The sequence below is a fragment of the Rhagoletis pomonella genome, unplaced genomic scaffold (assembly GCF_013731165.1).
Source record: "Rhagoletis pomonella isolate Grant_MI unplaced genomic scaffold, Rhpom_1.0 Rhpom_scaffold_01356, whole genome shotgun sequence".
NCBI lineage: Eukaryota > Metazoa > Arthropoda > Insecta > Diptera > Tephritidae > Rhagoletis > Rhagoletis pomonella.
The window spans coordinates 16722-38161 of record NW_023459910.1 but is presented as its reverse complement, the minus strand read 5'-3'; the positions used below and the strand labels follow the sequence as shown (position 1 = coordinate 38161).

Genomic DNA, 21440 nt, shown 5'->3' with positions numbered 1-21440 from the left:
ATGCCCAAGCCCTATACACTCGGAGCACATTTATTTTTTGTAAAAGTATTTATGTACCTACATAGTTTTAGGCTGTGTTCTAATATATACACACACAGCTTTCCACGCGAAACTATACGAAATAGATGCAAACACATTTTTTGTCTACTTCGCTTCTAATTTTTTCATTGCGTATGCACAAGCACAAAGCAACAACATTTTCGTATGCTTTGTGGGAACATATTGGCGCCAGTTACCTTCAGCGTAAATTTCTTTGTTGTCCTGCATTTTATCGCAATGTTCGGGTGTCCGTTTCATTGTTACACAAATTTTCGGGTTAGCTGCGGGTGTCCGAGTGTGGTGTTCGCTTGTGCTCAATTTATAGCGAGGGTGATCGAACAGACTCGTTCGTAACCAAAGCAGCTGTCGGGTATGCATCTCGATCGAACACATAGTAGCCGAGTGTGGCGTTCGCTTGTGCTTGATTTTTAGTGAGTGTGATCAAAAAGGCTCGATCATACTCAAAGCTGTTCTCTGGTACATACCTTTCTTCAGCTACACACTGAAAACCTGAATACCGAAGAGCTAACTTGGTGTGGAGTTCTACTAAAAAAATGGTTCATCAGATTGGGGCGAAATTATTGTTTGTATGTACCTATATCTAAACAATTTCATGAACGGTGGGCAAAAATCTATGCCCCTCAATGGGCTTGCGATTTTGATCCAAACGTTAATTTCGAATTGTTGAAGTGTTAAGTCTAACCTATGACTTAACTCAAAATAAAAACATACAAATGCATTTTTGTGGTATCAAATATGTACGAAATTTTATTTGTTTTATTTGATGAATATATAATCTGTATATACAAAACAATTGTATCCTATTTTTAAGTATGTTTGCATAGCTATAGATATAAAATAATACGGAGAATAGTTCACATTTCCTAATGGATTTAATTTTAATTTTTGACTTCTTATTTCAATTGTAAACGGTGTAACGTATTGCGTTTAATAATTTAATGTACTTGATTTTGATGTAATGGCATACTTGCTTCATTATAATTTGAACTTTTTAAGTCCTCGTCAATCTTGGATTCTTTGTTAAATACTTATCGTAAACATTAAAAAGTATTTCTAATGAATGCAATTAAATCAAACGTTGGCAACAAATCAAACTTAATTAAAAATAATCGCACTTAGTGTAAATATTTTTCAAATACTTATGCCCATTTATCAAAAACGACGTCATTGAACTGTGCTCACATTGCCAATTAAATACAAAAACAAACTTTACTAAGAAATATAATTGAAGAGCAACATTCGACGTTTTCCTATGTAATTGGCGCAACTGCATACGCATATTGAATATTTTTTTGATCTACTGTAGAATAGTGTACTGTGTGTATTTATGTTCTTCTTAGGAATACACCCATATAGTACATAAAAAATATGTTTTAGTTTTTATTTCAATTATATTATTAAAAAATGGGAATATTATTTTATGTTTCACATGTTATTTTGTAAGTGGGTATACGCAAGCGTGTATTATAAATTGGAATTATTTTTTGAAAGCAGGGGCGTGGCTTCTTAATGCTATACGGTCTAAGGTTATAGCAAGCTAACGTTTCAACTTGCTCTGGTCATATTACACCACATACAAAAGATCTGCATTACTCAGTAATATCGATCGGAATGGAAGTAGTAAACGTAGGAGTTTCAAGCTCCTCATGCTTTTTCATTTTTAGCATCTGAAAAAAAAAAGTGTCAAAAAAAAATTCTGTTTACGTAAATAAAATATGGCAGCACTCACCTGCTGCAATTTATAGTGATTGATGATGTCCTGATCTGCAGGGCACGATTGTGTGAAGGCATCCAATTGGTACATGTGATACATGTAACGCCATAATGCGGTGAAATGTGTCTGTAAAGCAAACAATTAAGCTATCCTTCTTTAAATTGAATATATACAGTGGTGGCCACATAATTACTTCTATTATTTCTTTACAAGCGTTACAGCCAATTGCACGAAAGCAATTTAAGTGAAAAATGTTAGAACATACATATGTATATGTTTTCTTTATTTATTTTTCATTTATTTTTTTTTTTTTACAAAAATATAGCCTGAAAAATTTGGAAGCTTTAAAGCAGACATAATTCAAAAAATGAATGATGGCCGACGAATCGAGCGAACGGTTGTACCTTGTAACATTTGTGTCATGGTTTACATCCAACGAAAACCAATTAACTCAAAGTTTAAAAGTTGATAAAAAATCACTTTCTTAAAACTATTTAACATCGGAAGGCCTGCCGAGTTTTTCTACTTTATTTAAATGAACAACAAAAAATAACCAAATTTCACAACATGGTCATCAAAATATTTCTATTTAGAATTTCTAGAAAAATTTCGGGTATGCTATAAAACTGCACCCACTCGAGTTTTAAGCGTTAATTTTTGATTTTTTTTTTGTTGACGTTGCTAATTTTCTCTCATAAAAAAAAATTACTTTGTATGGAAGAAAATGCATAACACATAATAAAAGAAGAAAAGGTTTGTAATTTTGAGTCGCATTGTCCTCGTTGCAGTATAAAGTATACTTTTCTAAAAAATTTATTACTAATAAATAAAGAAAAAATAATTATGTGCCTACCGCCGCATTTTCATTTTTTTCTTTCAATTTTGTTATTTACCGGTATTTCAAAGTCCACAAAATATTTGCCTGCCACGCGGATATGCTGCAGTCGCGGCATAAGTTCACAATCAAAACAGCACATAGTGTCGCCGGTTAGGAAACGGGTATTTCGATTAGCCAAGTGGTCATTGATTTTTCTTAAGTGGCTCAACAAGGCATTGTTCTTGGCTTCATCCTTCTTTACCAACATTAATTTGAGCTTCACGTACAAATTCTCGATCAGTGTTGCCACTTCTTTATCCTGCAAGCAAATAGAAACATGAACATTAAAAAGGGTCTAGTCTTACTTTGAAGAAAAAAAAACATTTGTTTTACCTGTACAAATAAATTGTAACCGCCAGGAATATTCTTCATGATATGCCTTTCAATTTTGTCATTTTCAAGGATTGCTAATCCATTATCGATTAGAATAGGCGGGTGTGTCGCCTCGAAGTTGGTGCGAAAGTCTGGAGGTGGCTTTTGCATGTCAACCGTTGTAACCTTAATTTTGTAAATAAACACGTCGTTATGTATGTATACATACATACATATGTATATTATTCCATGATACAAAATGTATGATGAACTAATAAAGTTTATAATTTTCTCACCTTCAAACTGATAGTTTTCAGTTCTGCCAACAGATACAAATCCATAAAGTACTCCTGGCAAAAGAGGCAAGCACCCTTTCGCCTACCGTCGATTGTAGATGCCTGGAATATAGATCAATCGCATTGCAAATATAAATTAGTTCGTTTTTACGAGCAAAAAAATTCCATTCCAACCACAAGCCCCAGACTTATTGAGAAAAAGTTTCTTTATGATATTTGTTTTGTGAATCTAAAATCGCTTTAAATGATTTGTTAGGATGAGCAGACACGTAAACACATATGTATTTCAATCCATTTTAATGAGCTGCATTCATGTATTATATGTAGTATATACATATTTATGCAAACACAATATTTCTAGCGTAATCCTGCAACCTTTTTTTTGGTCAAGAAAGTTTCTTCAATATTTTATGATCTTTTCCTAACGATGCATAGTGATGAATTTTGTGAATCTTCGTCGAACAGTGATCATTACATAAACCCTTAAAACAATAGACACGCAAGGTGGCACTGCAGATAAAACTTGGATTTTAATAATTTTTAAAACTTATAAGTGCATATTTATTTCTTCTTATTTCTATTTGGCATTAAAACCGTTTGTCGCTTTGGGCCGATACAAAAAACTTCACCTATTGTCTCTTTCCTTTGCGGATATGCGCCAGTTGTTCATCCCAAGTGCAGATAGGTCCTTTTTTGTATCACACAAAATATTTTACCTATAAATCAAAGGAGGCATATTCGCAACAACCCACTAAAATTTCATTGATTTCGGGCGAACCATTTAGGGATGCACTAAAAAAATGCATATGTATAAAATTGCACACATTTGCTGATAGTAATAATAAGGACAGGAAGTTAAGTGGCTGTTAAACTTGGCAAGTGTAAGTCCTTTTCAAAAGTCTGTCAAACTTCAGAATTTCCAAAAGAAATTGCAGCATCAGTCACACCTTGCGTGTAAAGTGGCTTTCGAAAGCAGTTTTTATTTCCGAAAATCAAACTTTCCGATACTAGTTTTTTTTTGTCGTTTACAACAAAATTAATGACCTGAAAATGTACTAAAAATGCTAAAATGTGCTTGTGCAGTCACAAAATGTCTAATGCATTAATACTTGAATACTTCATATCAGTAGATTAAAGTAAATAATTTTAATAATCAAAACGTCTCACACGGCAACACTCGATTGGTTTGACAGCACTTTTAGCAAAAATGAAAATTGCTAGTGCGGTAGGAGCAAGTTGAAATTATTTCTCGAAAGCAATTTGCGTTCTTTCAGTTGCAGTTGCACTTTGCAATTGTTATTTCGTAAAGTGTTCTCTGCAAATCTGCAAAAAGGACTTTTTGGGCGGTTACCCGAGAAAGTGCACTTTCGTTTTCGCATTTTGACAGCAAAATGAGTAGAAAAAGCGCTTGCATTGCCACGTTTAACCGTACCTTATATTACCTTATAGTACCTTATTCATACTCATTTTGATATATTGTTCAGGACAAAGTTTTGCATCGATTGGTCAAACGTTTTATTGATTACACTAATATATATGCACAATAAGAGAATAGACACACATATGTGGACAGGCGAAAGTTTTTTGTGACGCTTAGAAAATGCTGATTTTTTATTTAAGTTTAAACAATATTCGTCCCTGTTAGAATTATTTATATTTTTTCACAAATTTTATTAAACAAATGATAACATTAGTCGACAACTGGTCCGACCTGTTTCATTTAACCGTCATTTGTTATGTAAAATTTTCCGCTAAATCCGAGCAAGAAATTAAAAAATAGCCGAACAATTTTTGAGAAATAACCACATTTCCGTTTTTTTTTTTTGAGATTTAAAAAAGTACCTTCACTTCGATATTTCTTTTCTTCGAACCGGTTTAGGAGCTATTGATTGATTTATCGACAATTTTGCATAACTTCTTTCGGTAAAAACATCAATTTGAAGAAATGTGTTTACTTCCTGTTTTTTTTTGTAGGGGGCGAAAGTGTGATCCTTTTCTCATGCAATAAGACCCTGCTTATCTAAAGTGAATAATAAATGTAGAAGTTATGAGCACTTAAGAAAAAGTACATACAAAAGGACTCTATACAAATTGACTATTAATGAATTTGTCTATATGTATCTCAAAAACTGTTCTACTTTCTTATATTTATGCTGGTTTCGGGAGAATACCCGGCAGAATATTTTACATTAGAATTCATATAAAAAAATTGCAGTCGGACAATTTTTTTATTTCTGTAAACTTGTGTTATCAAAAATGTATTCAAGCTTTAGTGTTTTATAATGTTTTATTAAACAATCAATGGCATTTCAAACAGTGAGATCCAAAACAAGAAAACTAAACTTGTGTTATTCTAAAAGTTGATTCATTAATGATTGCTCAAAACTTTCTTCTTCAACATCTATAACTGTCACCAAATTTGCAGAACAAGTAGCTGATTTGTCCGGTAAGTTCATTTCCTTCTCCAGAGTTTCCTCTTTTATCCCTAAATCCTCGAACGCGTCGCAAGCATTATGAACCCCAATTTCCTCGAGACCATTCGAGAGCTCCTCTACAGCGCACTCGGCACTTCGTTCGTTAACAGCAGCAGATGTCGCATTTTTTCGCCGTTTTATGAATCGCCATAATGTTGTAAGTGGCAGGGAGAAAAAATTCTGCAGCAAAACGTACTGACATACCGTTTACGACGTGGCCACGATATGCCTGCTTTAAACGTTCCTGAGCTCCATGATCAACCACATCTTTATTGCCATTTCTTATCCATACAGGCGGCAATAGCCCATTGTTCTTAAGTCTTGTCTTATGCAAATGAACGGTCGACTTGGGCACATGCAAAGCGCGCGCTATTTCCGATATTTGTATACCGGCCTTCAGTTTACTCTGAATAAGCTCTTCTAATTCCTTGTTAGGTTTTCGTCTTTTGCGCTTGGGATGTTTAGCCACGCGTGAGGACACTGTTGAACGTACCACATTAAATCGCTTTGCTGCCTCGCCAAGGCTGATGCCATCTTCCAGTACGGCATTGGCTGCAAGTCGAACCGCTTCGGAGTTATGCTGTCGCTTCTTTCTATTAGCTAAATCGCCACAACAACCAGCATCTGTGCTAGGCTCAACTATGTTATTATCACTGTCGTCATTGTACGATCGCAGGTCGTTTTCGATTTCATCGAAAATTCCTTCGCACGCCTCGGCTACCATCGCAGCGAAATCCAAATTGCTAACAGGACTACTGCCGCGTGCATTCTTATCTTTCACTGTTATTTCTTCTGTTATACGATTTGGAGAAAATGGAACTCTATTCAACTGACTCAGGGAAAGTCGATCATCTAGCTTTTCATTGTTGAAATTATCACTTTGCTGGATGGCTTCTGTGTGTAATATGTTCTCCTCTTGCTTCGGCTTTACATATTCAAAGTGAAAATGTTGATTGTCGTAATGAGTGAGCATTAGAACACGATCACTCTCTACTGATTCATTGTGATGCATTGCCAAAACATCTTTGCGAGAAGAGAGTGGTGGTTTATCGTTGTTTACAGCCTTGTACTCCTTTAGCTGTTGGTGGCTCTGCTGTTTGGGTTGTACTTTCGATTGGACGATATTTTCTTTTTCATCTACATCGCTTGAATTTTTGTCGGTTGCTACTATGTTGATTCTGCTCTCGTTTGTATTCCCCACAAATTCATTATCAAGCATATATTCTTCCTAGAAAGGGGCAGAGGATAGTGAAAGCATACTATTAGGGGATCACATCTTGTCAATATGATATCTTTGTTTATACGAGTATAATTTCTACACTGAGTCATCCCCATCATGGGACTCACTCGATCGCAAGCTTTACAGCTAGAGCGACATTAGTTGAAAAGCGCCCCCGCAACATTTTTATTGTACATGTATGTATATACTATAGTAAGTTGATATATTTATATGCTCATCCAAGCAATCAAACACTCACTTATTTTCATATATTTTAAGGTACTTTTCATACATACAAGTACATACATGATTATTTTTTATGTGCAATATGCTTTTGCTTTGGTTATAAATTTAATTTTTAATTTTTATGCCACTTTAGCAAATTCCAATCCTTAAAATTAAATATTTATTATTTGGTTAATTATACTGCGCTTAATTATGGTTATTACTTTGAACGGCTATTTAGTAGCATTTGCGAGTTGGTTGATAAAAACAAAAAAAAAACAAAAACACGAAAAACATAGGCTATGCAATTAATATGTTAATATGTTAACGAACATGCAGTGGTAGGCAAACAGGTGAATCGCAGAGGGGAGGGCCAGCGGCAAAGAGTAGCAAGCGATTGCACTGTGTTTTCTATAAAAATCATCCGCCGTTCAGCATGGCATTAGTTACGTCTATTCCGGTACGAGTCATTATAGGAAGTCATTCGCGTGGGCGAGAAACTTAGCAATTCTTCTCAATCAGAATCAGTTACAGGATTTAGCTAGAAATTTTTCTTCTGGTAAATTCATGACAAGTTTCGATCGATCCGCGGAATTGCATTTCTCGTTTGCATAACAAAAAGGGATGAAACCAAATGCTGTACGAATATCTGCATTTAATTGTTTTGGTCCTCTTAAATTCTGCGTGTTTCTCCCGTTTGAGAATTCCAAAGGTTTTCGTTGATAAAATACAGTAGCAGATTAAATATATAGCTCCTTTCAAAATTACTAATTGAAGGACTTTTACATTCTTAGATGCATACCCACACCCACTAGAAAATATTTTTGTCCAATATTCATAATTCGGGTATTCACACCTGCCTGGGTATGTGGTTATATGGACATACATGGCTTAATTGATTTCTCTTTTCATTCTGAGCATTTATGTATAGATACATTTCTCTATATCTATCTCGATTCGTTTTGGCTGTTACCAACAACCGTTATGCGAACAAAGTTATAATACCCTTGGGTACAAGTGCGCTCGGGTATAAAAATCGAGATTCACCCATAAATAAACAGAAGAATCAAATGCAAACTTGCAGCAAATAGCAAAACAGCAGGTTGCCTACCTATGTATACACTGCGGAACCCGCTATTTGGCCTTCTATACTTCAACTTCTAAACGGTTATTTGTGTTTGCTATTACATACCTAAATATGTATGTAGTATGTACATACGATATTTGCATTGCTCATCAATTCTTTAATGAGTAGGCGAAGTGCCGGCTGAGTGTTCAAAACATCCAAGTATGATGATGTCATGCAAATGTGCTTCATAAAATGTTCACGCCAAAAATACAATTGAAGAAAATTAAAAGAAACACTACGCTGTGTTAATGTGGCAAATACATGTGTGTACATACAGGTGTACAGTGACGTTCAAAATAATAGCAGCAAAATTCAAAACAATGCTGTTGGCAACTTATCTTTATTTATATTAATAATTTTCATTTAAATAAAAGTTTCAAAGCATGCACAAAGTTCACAAAGACTAATTAAACTTAAAAAATTTTAATCAAAATTTCGATTTTTTTATTAGATTTCCTAGAAAGATTTCGAGTACGCAGTTTTATAGCCCATTCAAGTGCAAGTTTCAAGTCGCTAAAAATTACCGTTTATTTTTAAGAATTTTTTCGGTGGAGGGTATTGCGCATTTTCTTCCATATAAAAGTAAGTAAATTTTGTGCATGCGTTATTACTAAAATTGAATGGGCTATTAAACTGCATACTCGAAATCTTTCTAGGAAATCTAATTTAAAAAAAATCTAAACTTTAATGAATATATTTTAAGTTTAATTAGTTTTTTGTGAACTTTGTGCAAGCTTTGAAACTTTTATTTATGTGGTATCTGATATAGATCAACTCATATTTTAAATGACAATTATTAACAATAAATAAATAAAGATAAGTTGCCAACAGCACCATTTTGAATATTGCGGCTATTGTTTTGACCGCTGCTGTACATGCATACATATGTGAAGATACCCAGCTGTATTCAGATTTGGCGCACACCTTATTTAAGCCACATCATTATACTCGCGGGTGCTTGCCACTTTAATAAATGGTTACTTAAAATCTGTTTTCTGTTTGGGAATTTCGTAAATTTAAAAATTTAATTTGACAGCTTTCAGACTGACCATAAAAAGTATTTTTTCGAATTTCTAAGATTAATACATATTAAAAATTTTTTTTTACGGTATTTTAATATTAATCTGCAAAAACACCTAATGAAACTATCAATTTTTCAAAATAGGTATTCTGTAAATGAGCCTACATACATATCTATAAACATATATTGAATTTTTAATACTCTTACATGCCTCAAGATTAACATAAAAATGTTTGAACTAAAGTGGCTCATTAAATACTTGCAAATTTGGCAAGCTTAGTACATATTACATTAATGAGCCTATTCCAGGGATCGAACTCACCGAATGTCAACACACACCTCCATATATCTACATAACTTATTTATTTATGGGCCATTTTGGCTGCTTTTTATAAAATTCCCGGTTATGTAAACAGAAAATTTTTTGCGGAATTTTTCGCTTGGTGATGCCAAGGTCGAGATATTTTGAAAATCCGATAAACTCGTTAAAAAATAATAATAACAAATAATTTTCCAATGGAATTTTTAGAAGTGTAACGTCAAAAACTTCGGCTGATAAAAAAATTTTTAATTTAAAATCTTGGAAAATTACACGTAAATAATTAACTACAAGTGTACCAAACAGAGCCAATGAAATTCACCACTGGCTTATGTGCTAAGTGCATGAGTGTTCTATGCACACACACACCCACCCATATTCATATGCATACATACATAAATAAACTTAGAAAGCGATAAAGAAAATACATATTGTAAATAAATATGGAAAATCAACAAAACGGAGCAATAAATACATAACTAGTCTACATACATAGGCCAATGGTTACTTTCCTAGTAAAATAAAAAAAGTGTACATAATATTTATGTAAATACATATGTATGTAGATATGTATTTATGGAAAAGCTCGAAAGCTAAATGAGTTTGTAGAAGCGTCAAAAAGATTAGTTCGATACTGCAATTATGAAAATCTATACTTTTGCTCGAAATTTACAAACATACGTACGTAAACATTGTATTGATACGTTTTGGAAGTCAGCCAAACTTTGCATCTATGCATATGCAAGAAAAGTTAAGCATTCAGTTCTGCATTATTTTTAGCATTTTTGGTTTTATTTTAATTTTCAGAAAGTAGAATTCTCCAAAACGAAAAGATAGTTGCGCAAATGTCGTAGTATTGTATGTCGTACAATTTAAAAGCTTAAACAAATGTTTGGAGGACTTGAAACCATAACCAACGATTTTTAAATCACTGTGAAGATTCATATGACTTTATGGTACCTTGCGAGCCCCCTTAATATAATTTTAGCCGTTTAAAGTTTACGACATACAAAAATACGACATTTACGACACCGTTGTGAATACCCCAAGTCATAAGTGGAATTCGCGCTTCTTTGTGATTTGTTGTTGCTAATGGTACAATAAATAAATTTCCAAACTAGAGGAAATTGAGAGCGAAACAGCTGAAGTTGCAAGTTTTTACTGGATAAATTTTTACAAAAAAAAAACAGCTGATCGCTTGTTGCTGGATGCAATTGAAACTAATGAGGAAACTGTTTATGGGCTTTTTATGGTTGAAACTGACAAAATAAACCTATTTAAGTATATTGCTTATATAGGAAGTTGCTGCGAATAAACAACCAATTTATCAGCTGTTCATAAAATTTGCAATTTATTACTGGATTTGCGTTCACGTACGTACTTTTTTGAATATTTTTTTTTTGTTTTAAGAGCGAACTCTCAGAAATTAAATTACTGGAGAGTTGCTGGCAAGTAGTTACTGGATAATTTTTACATGAACTCAACTCCAATTTTTTTTTTTCAGGTACCGATGCCGATGTCGATTAATCGGCTGATGGGCAAAGAATCGGCCGATGCCGATTCCATAAAAAAATTACAAATAAATGTCTTAATTCAAAAAATCAGTTAATTTAACGGAGTTAACAAAACAAAAGAAAATAAATAATTGAATTAATTGGCTTGTTATGCAACAGCACATACACAAGAACATATGTATGTATGTATAAAAATATACAGTATCGGTCATATCTATAGCACGCCATTTCAAAGTGATATTGTGTGCCACTTATGTTTATTTATTTATTTTTAAGAATTTTCAATTAAAATACAGTTCTTTATCTAACAAAACCCATATAAACCCAAGTTTAAAAACTTGTAGAAAACTACAAAAAAGTGCAACAAATTTTCACCTAAATTTCAAACTTTTTTATCGGAAGTGTTTGAATTTTTCTGAATACACAGTTTTATAGCCCAATCAATTTTAGTCTGAAAATGTGCAAGTTTCAAGTGGCTAAAAGTTACCGCAGATTTTTTAGAATTTTTTTCGCCAAGGATCTTGCGGTTTTCTTCCATATACAAATAAATTGAGTTTATTCATTATATGGAAGCCAATGCGACAAAAAAAATTCTAAAAAATTAACGGTAATTCGGAGCCACTTGAAATTTGCACATTATCAGACTAAAATTGCAGGGGCTAAAAAAACTGTGTCCTCAAAAAAATTCTATCACTACCGAGAAAAAAGTTTGAAATTTAGGTGAAAATTTGTTACACTTTTTTGTAGTTTTCTACAAATTGTTGAACTTTTTTTAATATTGACCGGACCAGGAATCGAACCTGGGTCATTCCGGGTGGCAGTCCGCGTGTCTAAATATTCCACACTGAATCTGTCTCGAAGATGTGTGCATCTCAATTTTTAAATGAGAAAGTTTAAGTAAATATATATGTATGTAACAAGTTTCCAATTAAAAACTTCCAGCTGTAAGAATGATTCGTTTAAACTTTTAAATTTAAAAATTAGTACATACATATGAATGTACTCTATAGTTTTATTTATGTATGTACATATCGCTCATTTACTTCATTAGTGTCATAATCGGAGAAATAAAAATATTGAGTTAAGTATGCAAAAATTACCGCTATCTCTTCTTCTATGTTTTGTACAAATTGCAAAGCTGCATTGATTACCAGTATCCCCCTAGAACAAAATATATATGCATTCATTTTTACTATGGGATTATATGTAAATTCTAAACTTTAACTCAGTTATGACACTGTTGAAGAAATGAGCGCTATGTTCTTCAAAAAAAAATTTTAATATCATTTTCCATTTTTCGGGAAAGTTCGTAGAATCGAAGTGCGACTGTATTTTTTTTTATCAGTTAACATTTTAAAATTCTTGAAAAGTTGCCAACATTGCTACAAATATCGACTATGATCAAACCGACTGTCGATTTTTACTAATTGCTCTTATGTATGCTTGTTTCCACTGATAAGATAAATTCCATGCTTTATATTACCAACAAAATAGAGAAATCGTTATTTTAAGCTACTTAGGCCGCTGCTGCCTTGCATAGTTTTCTGTTTAATTAAAAAATGACGAATGCTTGTTATATTCTCCAACTATAGCAATTTATTCAACAAATCCCATTACTATATCTGATATATCAACGCAAGAGTAAGGAAACGTTCCCCCATTCCCTTTCCTTACCTTTAGACAAAAATTACTTACGTACGAAAGTATGTAGTATAATTTTATTTTGACAAGACAAAAACCAAAACATAAAAAGATGAGATCATTTCATCGTACACCAACAAAACCACTTATCACAACTAAAGTTCAAAATTAACATACAGTTCCGCCCAAAATTATTGGCGCAAAGAATTTTTCACAATGCATGCAACATTTTTTTTTTTAATTTTTTATAAAAATACAGTTTATACTATATCAAAAAACCTTGTGCAAAACTCGAAAAACTTCAATAATTCAGCATACAAACTTGTATTTTTCTAATCAGATTTTATAAAAAATTTTGGAAATGAAGTTTTATAGCCCAAAATTTTAGTTGATTTTTGATAATTTTTTTGCTGACTCTTTCTTCCATACAAACTATGTTCTACAATTCATTTTGTATGGAAGACACTGTCAGCAAAGACCCCAAGACAGTCGGGTCTACGTAACCGGAACGAACCAGATTTATATTTGGCCAAGGACTGTCACTCCAGCAACACTCCCCAAAAACTCTTTGGGGAACTTGTATGCTGCTACAACAACAACAACAACAAAATTGCTAAAAATCAACGTGATTTTCTACCAACTTCAGACTTCAACAACATTTTTCTAAAAGATCAGATGAAAAATTCTCTGAACTAATAATTTTGTACGGCACTGTACTTATGTATAAGTACACTAGGATTCTTAAAAAAAAAAATGTAAGTACCAAGATTGAAAAATCAGTCATATTTTTCATTGCTGTGAATTTGTTTCAAAACTTCTGACTTTTCCTTAATATAATTGTAAAACTCTGTACACCTAATTTTTAACATATGAACTTTTGTACATTGAGCGAATTTCTTTCCTTAGTCCATTGCGTTGATAAGAGAAAAACTTATCTACATTAGAGTTATGACTAGGTATGGCCAAGGTGTGATGGACAACTCAGTGAGGCTCTCTTTTAAGGCACTATAACGTAAAAAAATATAAACAAATGACAACTCTTCTTAAAGTGGGAAGGAGTTTATACTTTCTCTTTGGTATTTATATATTCTATAAACTTTTTATATTCTATAACTTTGTCGCGAAAACTTTCACTGGAAGTAAACCGCGCACGAACAACAAACGAGCACTTCTGAGATACTTCGCCGACCTAAACGGGGTTAGATCGCCGAAACAAAAGCCCTTGGTCGGGTAAAACCCGAGTCATTCCGGTACGTAGAACCGGCTGTCGTGGGAATGGAATAGACGAGACGGAGCTTTATCTGCCTCGGGAGACACGCACAACACTTGCACAACTTCGCTCCGGCCACTGCAGCAGATTGAACTCCTACCTGAGCAGGTTGAATGAGGATGTGCCGAATGAGTGTCCGGCATGCGGAGAGACCCCACATGACTCGAAACATCTCTTCGCATGCCCGGAAAACCCGACAACCCTAACGGCCTTGTCCCTGTGGACAAACCCCACAGAAGCTGCACGCTTCCTAGGGTTGCCGTTAGTGGAACTTGACGACAACGACTGAGATACCAACCGTCCTGGGCGGGTTTGTTGTAGCCGCTACAACAACAACAACAACAACAAACGAGCACCACAAACCAAAAAGAGCTAATGAGCATCAGGAAGGCCACTTTGCACTTAAAGCTATGTTGTGGATATATCGATCATCAAATATTGCTTGTGCAAAGTTCAACTATATGGAGATGTAATTATTTCACAAATGGCATTGCTAGTGATTTTTGAACTTTTATTCAAATTTCTGCAACTAAAATCTGGACACTTAAACGATACCCGGGACATTTTAAGGTTGGACCGGGACACCGGGACAAATAGTCTAAAACCGGGGCATGTCCGGGAAAACCGAGACGTCTGGTAGCAATGTTTATAACAGCAAAAAAAAAAAACCAATCCCACGACAGCGAGTTCTACGTACCTTAATGACTCGAGTTTTACTCGACCAAGGGCTGTTGCTTCGGTGATCTAACCCCGTTTAGGTCGGCGAAATCCCGCAAAAGTTGTACGTCCATAGCGGACTTCAGAGCAAGATCGAGGAGATAACAGTCTTCATGGGTCGCCACGGAATATTAATAGCTGTGGTCCAAGAGACGAAGCTACATCGCAATTCAACATTGTTGAATTGCGCCGGATATAACGTGCACCGTCGAGATCTCGATAGCGAGATAATGATGGTGGCCTAGCGTTCATCACGCACCACACCGTGCAGTACCGTCTTATCTCGAGCTGACATCGACCGCAGGGATACCACCCTAGAATGTCAGGGTATTGCTATCCGATCAAGCGATATCGAGCTCGAAATATTTAACGTATATATATACCCCTGTCACCAGCTGCCCAACAGGATATCACCCTGAAATAGATGCGCTCTTCAGAGGTGAAAACCGTATAGTAGTTGGTGACTTCAATGCGCACCACGATCTTTGGCATTCAACCTGTCAAACAATTGGCTCAGCTGATAGATTATTCGACATTCTGCACAATGAACGATGACGCAACCGAACGAAGGACGAAAGATTATGGACAGCTGCTGCAGCTTGCCAGACCTAACAATTGTCAGCGCTGGTCTGATAAACAGCACATCATGGGACCGATGCTGACGTTAGCATCAGACCATTTGCCCATAGTCATCTCGATTGATAAACCAGCCAACTTTGCTTCCGCGGAACACCGAACCTATGTCAACTTTTCTAACGCTGACTGGAAAGGCGGATGTTACTGAAAGCAACTTCACTGCAGTACCCACACCAACCGACGTTCAAGTAGGGTAGTGTAAATTCCGAAGGGTTGTCACATCGACTAGGTGTATGGTTTCAAGTTAGCACTGCATACCATATTTTTTTTTAAAATGAGAGCTACAAACTTTTTCTTTCCACAACAAATTTACAACAAAAGCAGTACAATTTGAGTTGTAAGGTACAGCAGAAAGCAATGCACTAGTGTATGTACATATGTACATACGTATGTAAGTATGTACAAACAGTTGGCCACAAAATAATAGAAGTGCGATATTTTGACTAGTTTTGACCAATTATCTTGTTTATTTTCTAGATTATTTTAAAATAAGTTTAACTGGCTATAAATTCACAATTTAAACTTTGTCAAAAACTATAAAAATTTCACAAATATTTCAAACTTTTTAATCAGAACCTTAAGAAAAACTTGTGGTATGCAGTTTTGTAGCCCATTATAATAATGGTATAATGAAGTGTAAGTTTCCAGCTGCTAAAAAGTCTCGTTGATTTTTGGCATTTTTTCTTTTCTTTTTTGGTGGCAGTGCCTTCCATATAAAAGAATATGTCGAACATACATACTTGGTATGGAAAAAATGCGAAACACCTTCAACCAAAAAAAGTCTCAAAACTCGACGGGATTTTTTTGTCAACTTGGGCTTTATTATACCACAATTTAATACGGTTTTTACATGAGGCGAGTTTACAAGCAACTTTTAGTTGAAAATAAAGATCGCCTGGTGTGAACGGCCTTTCAACTAATCGCCTCTAATGGCTCCAAAACTGCATACCAACATTTTTATAATTTTTATGCAATGTTTGAAATGTGAATTTATATGGTGTTTCTTGTATAGCCAGCTAGACTTTTATATAAAAATTTAATAAACATGAAATAAAAAATAGACAAAGAGTCAAAACTGGTCAAAATATCGCACACCTATTATTTTGTCGACAACTGTACATGCAAACATAAAAAAGCTCACGCTTTATCAGTGTTTTTCATTTCTATGCACACTTGGCTATGCAAGTGTACATGCACATGTATGGATGTGTGTACAATTTTTAAATGTTCAATTTGTTTTGAACAATTCAGCTTTCACTTTTCCTTTCAATACCATTGTATGTACATACATATGTATGTAACAATGATTCTTCCTTCAGAAATGATTCAAGGTCAATAATTCCGATTTGGTCACAAAGGCTAACCCTAGGATATGCGTTATCCACATGTTACCACCATCAATTAAAGCAATCGAAAACTAAATAATTAATAAATTAAAATAATTTTTGCGTAAAATACCGGCAATCTTATCCTAAAAAATTTACCTATTAATAACTCTCAATATTTTTCGGATAGTGTACTATTTTTTCAGAAAAGTAAATTTGACGTTTATGTACATCTCGGTCGACCGGTTCGGACAAGGGATGCAGCAAAAATACCCACACGCAACAGATAAACATAGGAGAGGCGGGATCATGGAGTGAAGTTGCATGGCTTTATCAGGTATTGGTCAGCTAGTTTTCATTAAAAATATTATTATGGTATTATCTGAGCGATAATTTAAGGAAAAGTGCATTACAATTGAATCTAGATAATGACTTTGGATATTTTACACCGTTCATTCTGTACGCAGGGATGCCTCCCGAATCACCCAATTTTAATCCGATCGAGCAGTTATGGGACGAACTTGAAATCCAGATAAGGAAGCATATTACTTAAAACAACCGATTAGGGTGGGCCCTAGCAGTGCCGCTACAACAACCTCAACAAATCAAATTAAAGTCTTTATTCTAGAGGAATGTCGAATATTAGTTTAAATAGTTTTAATAAATAAAATAAGTATGCTGTTTTGCAGAGAAATATATTTGTTGCAATTTGTTCCTATTTTAGATATTTTTATATACATACATACATAAGTATCGTGTAAGGACGGAAACTTTTGTCCATGACTGTATTATTTGAAAAATTTAGCGAGTTATTTCATTGAAAACTTGGCGTCGATGTAGAATAGGCAAAAATAAATGGTGGTTAATAAGCTATGTCCTCCTATGTTGTATTTAGAAATTTCTATGCAGCAATATATTTGGCCATTCCATAAAAAAAACTAGTAAAGAATCGGGCACGGAAGACCTATTGCTTCAAATATCCGAAATTGTGGCTCAAGTTCGGCCTTTCATTTTATAATTTGGCGACTGGGTAGATATCGTTCGTTTAATAATATAGAGATTCAACTCAAAATTTACGTTTTAGGAGATTTCGTCAAACAATTAATAACCTTGATAAGGAGAATGAGTTCATCGTAACAGATTATTAAACTTCCCAAAAATGGCGAAGATATGTGTATTTTCACCTATCTTTTGGTATACCAACTGGATGAATTGATCAAACTTTGGCTGCGTTTTCTCACAAATTTTAAATTTTGAAATAATTCTGTATATTATTAAACATGCGATATGTGCATATGTATTCCTTTACTAAATATATGAACATGCAATTAGTCATATGCTGGGAAAACTGTCGCATTATAAGTGACGTACTACCAAAACTATTTAAATAGTTCAACGAAAAGCAGCACAACAATTTATGTGAGTAAACACACAAGTAAGCAAAAGCTCATTTCAATCACCGGACCAACCAGTCGGCCTACTAGCTATTGTGGCATATGAAATAGTAAAATGTTAAGAAAAACCTGTTTTTAAGCATCACAGATAACACACACAGAGGCCTTCCGATCACGTTAGCACCGCGAGTTGTCCAAACAAATAGCCCCCCCTCCAAAAGTCGAAAGAAAATATTCTTCAGGCAGATTGATCGTGCGTACATACATACAAACATATACCTATCGATATATGCATATCTACATGCATGAAAAGCGTATAATTGGAAGTTATATAAAGTGTTGAATGAAGCCCCTATTGAGCTACATATATACTAAACAGCTCCAGTGTACCGAAAGGGAATATGTATACAATACGAACGATTTACATATGGGGTATTCCATCGTCACGGGTGGGACATTTGTACAGCAAAATAGTTTTTCTTTTTTAATTTAAGTATAAAGTACTAAGCAATTCTACATTTTGATAAAGCTACACCTAGTTCACTAATATACGAGTTATTACCAAATACGAAAAATATTCCAACTTGATTTTATATTGGAAAATTCTGAGCTGTTTCTTCCGTCACGGGTAGGACAAAGAAAAGACACTGCTTTTTGGAGAACATATATTTTAAGTCTGTGAATTTACTTAACATTTCTATCTGGATTAGATGTTTTACTATACAGAAAAGAACCAGCAATCCCAACAAAGCACAAACCATAATAAGAATTATTTGTTTATTATTAAAAAATTCCAAATTCTCCTGTCACGGGTGGGACAACTTTTGTCACGGGTGGGACACGTACGATTTTCTTCATGAAAGGAAGCTTCTAGTGAGATCCATATCAAAGAGATTAGGTATGATAAATGTTAGAGGTCAAATACAAGATCAATTGACCTACTTTTATGACAGTGGAGTCATTGTAAGACGCACGATATACTGCTGACCCCAGGATCTATTTTAGGGGCAATAGTTATACCAAACGAAAGCTAGAAGTCGCCAGATTGATGTATTAAAATGCATGGAAGAAAGGATTATTTGCAAACGCATGAAATTTTATATGCATTTTCCTAATGCACTTCTGCACGGTGCATTTGATTGCAACGAAATTTCGAATGTGCCTTAATGATTTTCAAGTTTGTTTAGAATAGCTATGTATGTCTGACTAATACTAACTACAGGCTAAACATGTATATCGACTACTGTTATCACGTCGATAGAGATGTCTAACCTGCTGTTAGTGTTGACCAGACATTGAGTAACCGGCTTAAGAGTGGCTCGAGTTGAGTTATTTTTTGGAAACTGATTTCATGGACAAATCATGCTCAAATTTAGCTATTCCTTAAAACCATAGAACGTCAGAAAAGATCTTGTGTATCGATGTCTAATCCGAAAAGTTATCTGCATTAGAATACTTGTAAGCAGATACATATGTATATTTCTGTCACTTAAAGGCTATTTATTGGATTGAATTTATAAGTTTCGCGAACTTCTAGATTTTCTTGGTTGGAACTTTTCAGGTAATTGTTAATATTGACTTTTAATTGTTGTTAAGCAACCCTCATCATAGAATTCTCTGGCGTCTCTAAGATAGTAATGCTTATCTTGACTTTTCGAGCTGGCCACGCGAAATTTTTTACTACATCGCTTAGCCCACCAACAGTATTATGGTGTTTAGTCAACCTGTACTTCAGAGTTTTGTGGCATTAAACATAGGTTTGAAACGTTAAACTTATTTTTTTATTGTTAGGCATCATTAGAAAAAAATTATAAATGATTGTCACGGGCGGGACACGATAAAACGTTTCAAAATCTCTTAAGTAGGTACTTATAATATAATAAAAGAAATGAAATAGGGCTGCTTATTATAAACACACTCTAGTTATGAAATTATAGAAAACTCCCTAAAGTAGTAACTAAGCAATACGAAGTTTAAAACTTTTTAGTCACGGGTTGGACATGCTAAACCGTAGTGATTTTATCCTATTATATAATTTAAATGCCTATTTTTCTTCAATGCCATATTGCTTCTTCGGGGCGCAGAAAGATCGAGACATTTATTCCCCCCTTCAAAAAAATAATAACTTTGTGAATACTTGATTTTGCAGAGCCTTCTATATTAAAATATGTTGTCGTTTTCAACTACTTTTCTAATGTTGAAGTTTTGAGTGTATTTACAGTGTAATAAAATAATATAACTAAATTTTTTTTCGAAAAAACGTTAATTTCAGGTATTGAGCATTGATTCATCAAGCATTCCATGTTCAATAAGCTACTCTACAATTGGACACAAAGTTTCACTTACTCATGGAATACCCCATATGTATGTTAATGATCATCTGTGTCAACAAAAGCTGATGGACTAGTACATTCCTAACTAAGATATTTAAATGATGGCATCACAATTTTAAGCACATGAAACACGCAACTTAAAATATGCATACGCACAACTTTGCGCCGGTTTAGTAATGAAGCAATTTTTTCAGGAGACACCTTATGTCGAATAGTTCACAAAATATGCATTATTCCCACCCATTATGCATTGATACTACTCACCTTGATGATCAGTTCAATTTCAGGAACATCTCCATTACTTGTGCCATTGGTCTCTTGAGTATTCTCAACTTCCGACATCTTGGAAACGCGTGACGTATAAAATTCGCACTTGTTAAAACGAAAATACAGGCCACAGAAAATTAAATCCACAAATAATTTGTTTGTGAGCCTAAAATATGATTCTGATCTTGCTATTGTTTAATCCAAACTGAAATTAATTCGCCTTGACTAACTTAGAGAACAAATGGTGGTAAAAATTAACCACCTTTTCAAATGAAAATTACTTATTATTCCAATCAATCTCGCGAAACATACGCCTTTTGCCGCAATCGTCGCACAATACTTTTATCTTTCTACAGAATATTGCCAACACGAACTAAAAGCAACGGAAAATCAGAGTTGCACCAAATGCCACTATTATAATTATCTAATTTAACTCTAACAGGGCGTTTTCACAGTCATTAGTGATCCAATTATGCAAGATCGCCCAAGATGAAACAAAGGGCCCTGTCACACGGTCAGTAATTATCACGATATTTGGATCGCGATCCATAGTGATGGATTGATGGATCGCGCACGAATGCTACGTGTTCAATGTTTATCGCGTCAGTATTTGTATAATTTTATTGCTGAACGCTTATTATGACGCAAATATTTTTATATTGTACGTATAATTTATAGATAATGCATTCCATTATTA

General features: G+C 34.2%; 1 protein-coding gene across 1 annotated transcript; it reads right to left on the bottom strand.

Moving 5' to 3' along the window:
- Positions 1 to 962: 962 nt before the first annotated feature.
- LOC118752262 (chloride intracellular channel exc-4-like) lies at positions 963 to 21067 on the bottom strand. The gene is made up of 6 exons (XM_036487126.1): positions 20741 to 21067; positions 3260 to 3361; positions 2985 to 3149; positions 2668 to 2910; positions 1790 to 1900; positions 963 to 1727 (listed from the first exon to the last, which is right to left on the bottom strand). The coding sequence occupies exons 1-6, from the start codon at positions 20816 to 20818 to the stop codon at positions 1650 to 1652; spliced, it is 777 nt and encodes a 258-aa protein (XP_036343019.1). The 5' UTR covers positions 20819 to 21067; the 3' UTR covers positions 963 to 1649.
- Between the last annotated feature and the right edge of the window lie 373 nt (positions 21068 to 21440).

Bases quoted from the DNA above. Each gene is read 5' to 3' on its own strand.
- LOC118752262 (XM_036487126.1), bottom strand. From the start codon at position 20,818: ATGTCGGAAGTTGAGAATACTCAAGAGACCAATGGCACAAGTAATGGA. The intron at 3,362-20,740 runs GTGAGTAGTATC...TCTATATTCCAG, and splicing joins AAATTGAACTGATCATCAAG to GCATCTACAATCGACGGTAG. The intron at 1,901-2,667 runs GTAAATAACAAA...TTTGCTTTACAG, and splicing joins TTGTGGACTTTGAAATACCG to ACACATTTCACCGCATTATG.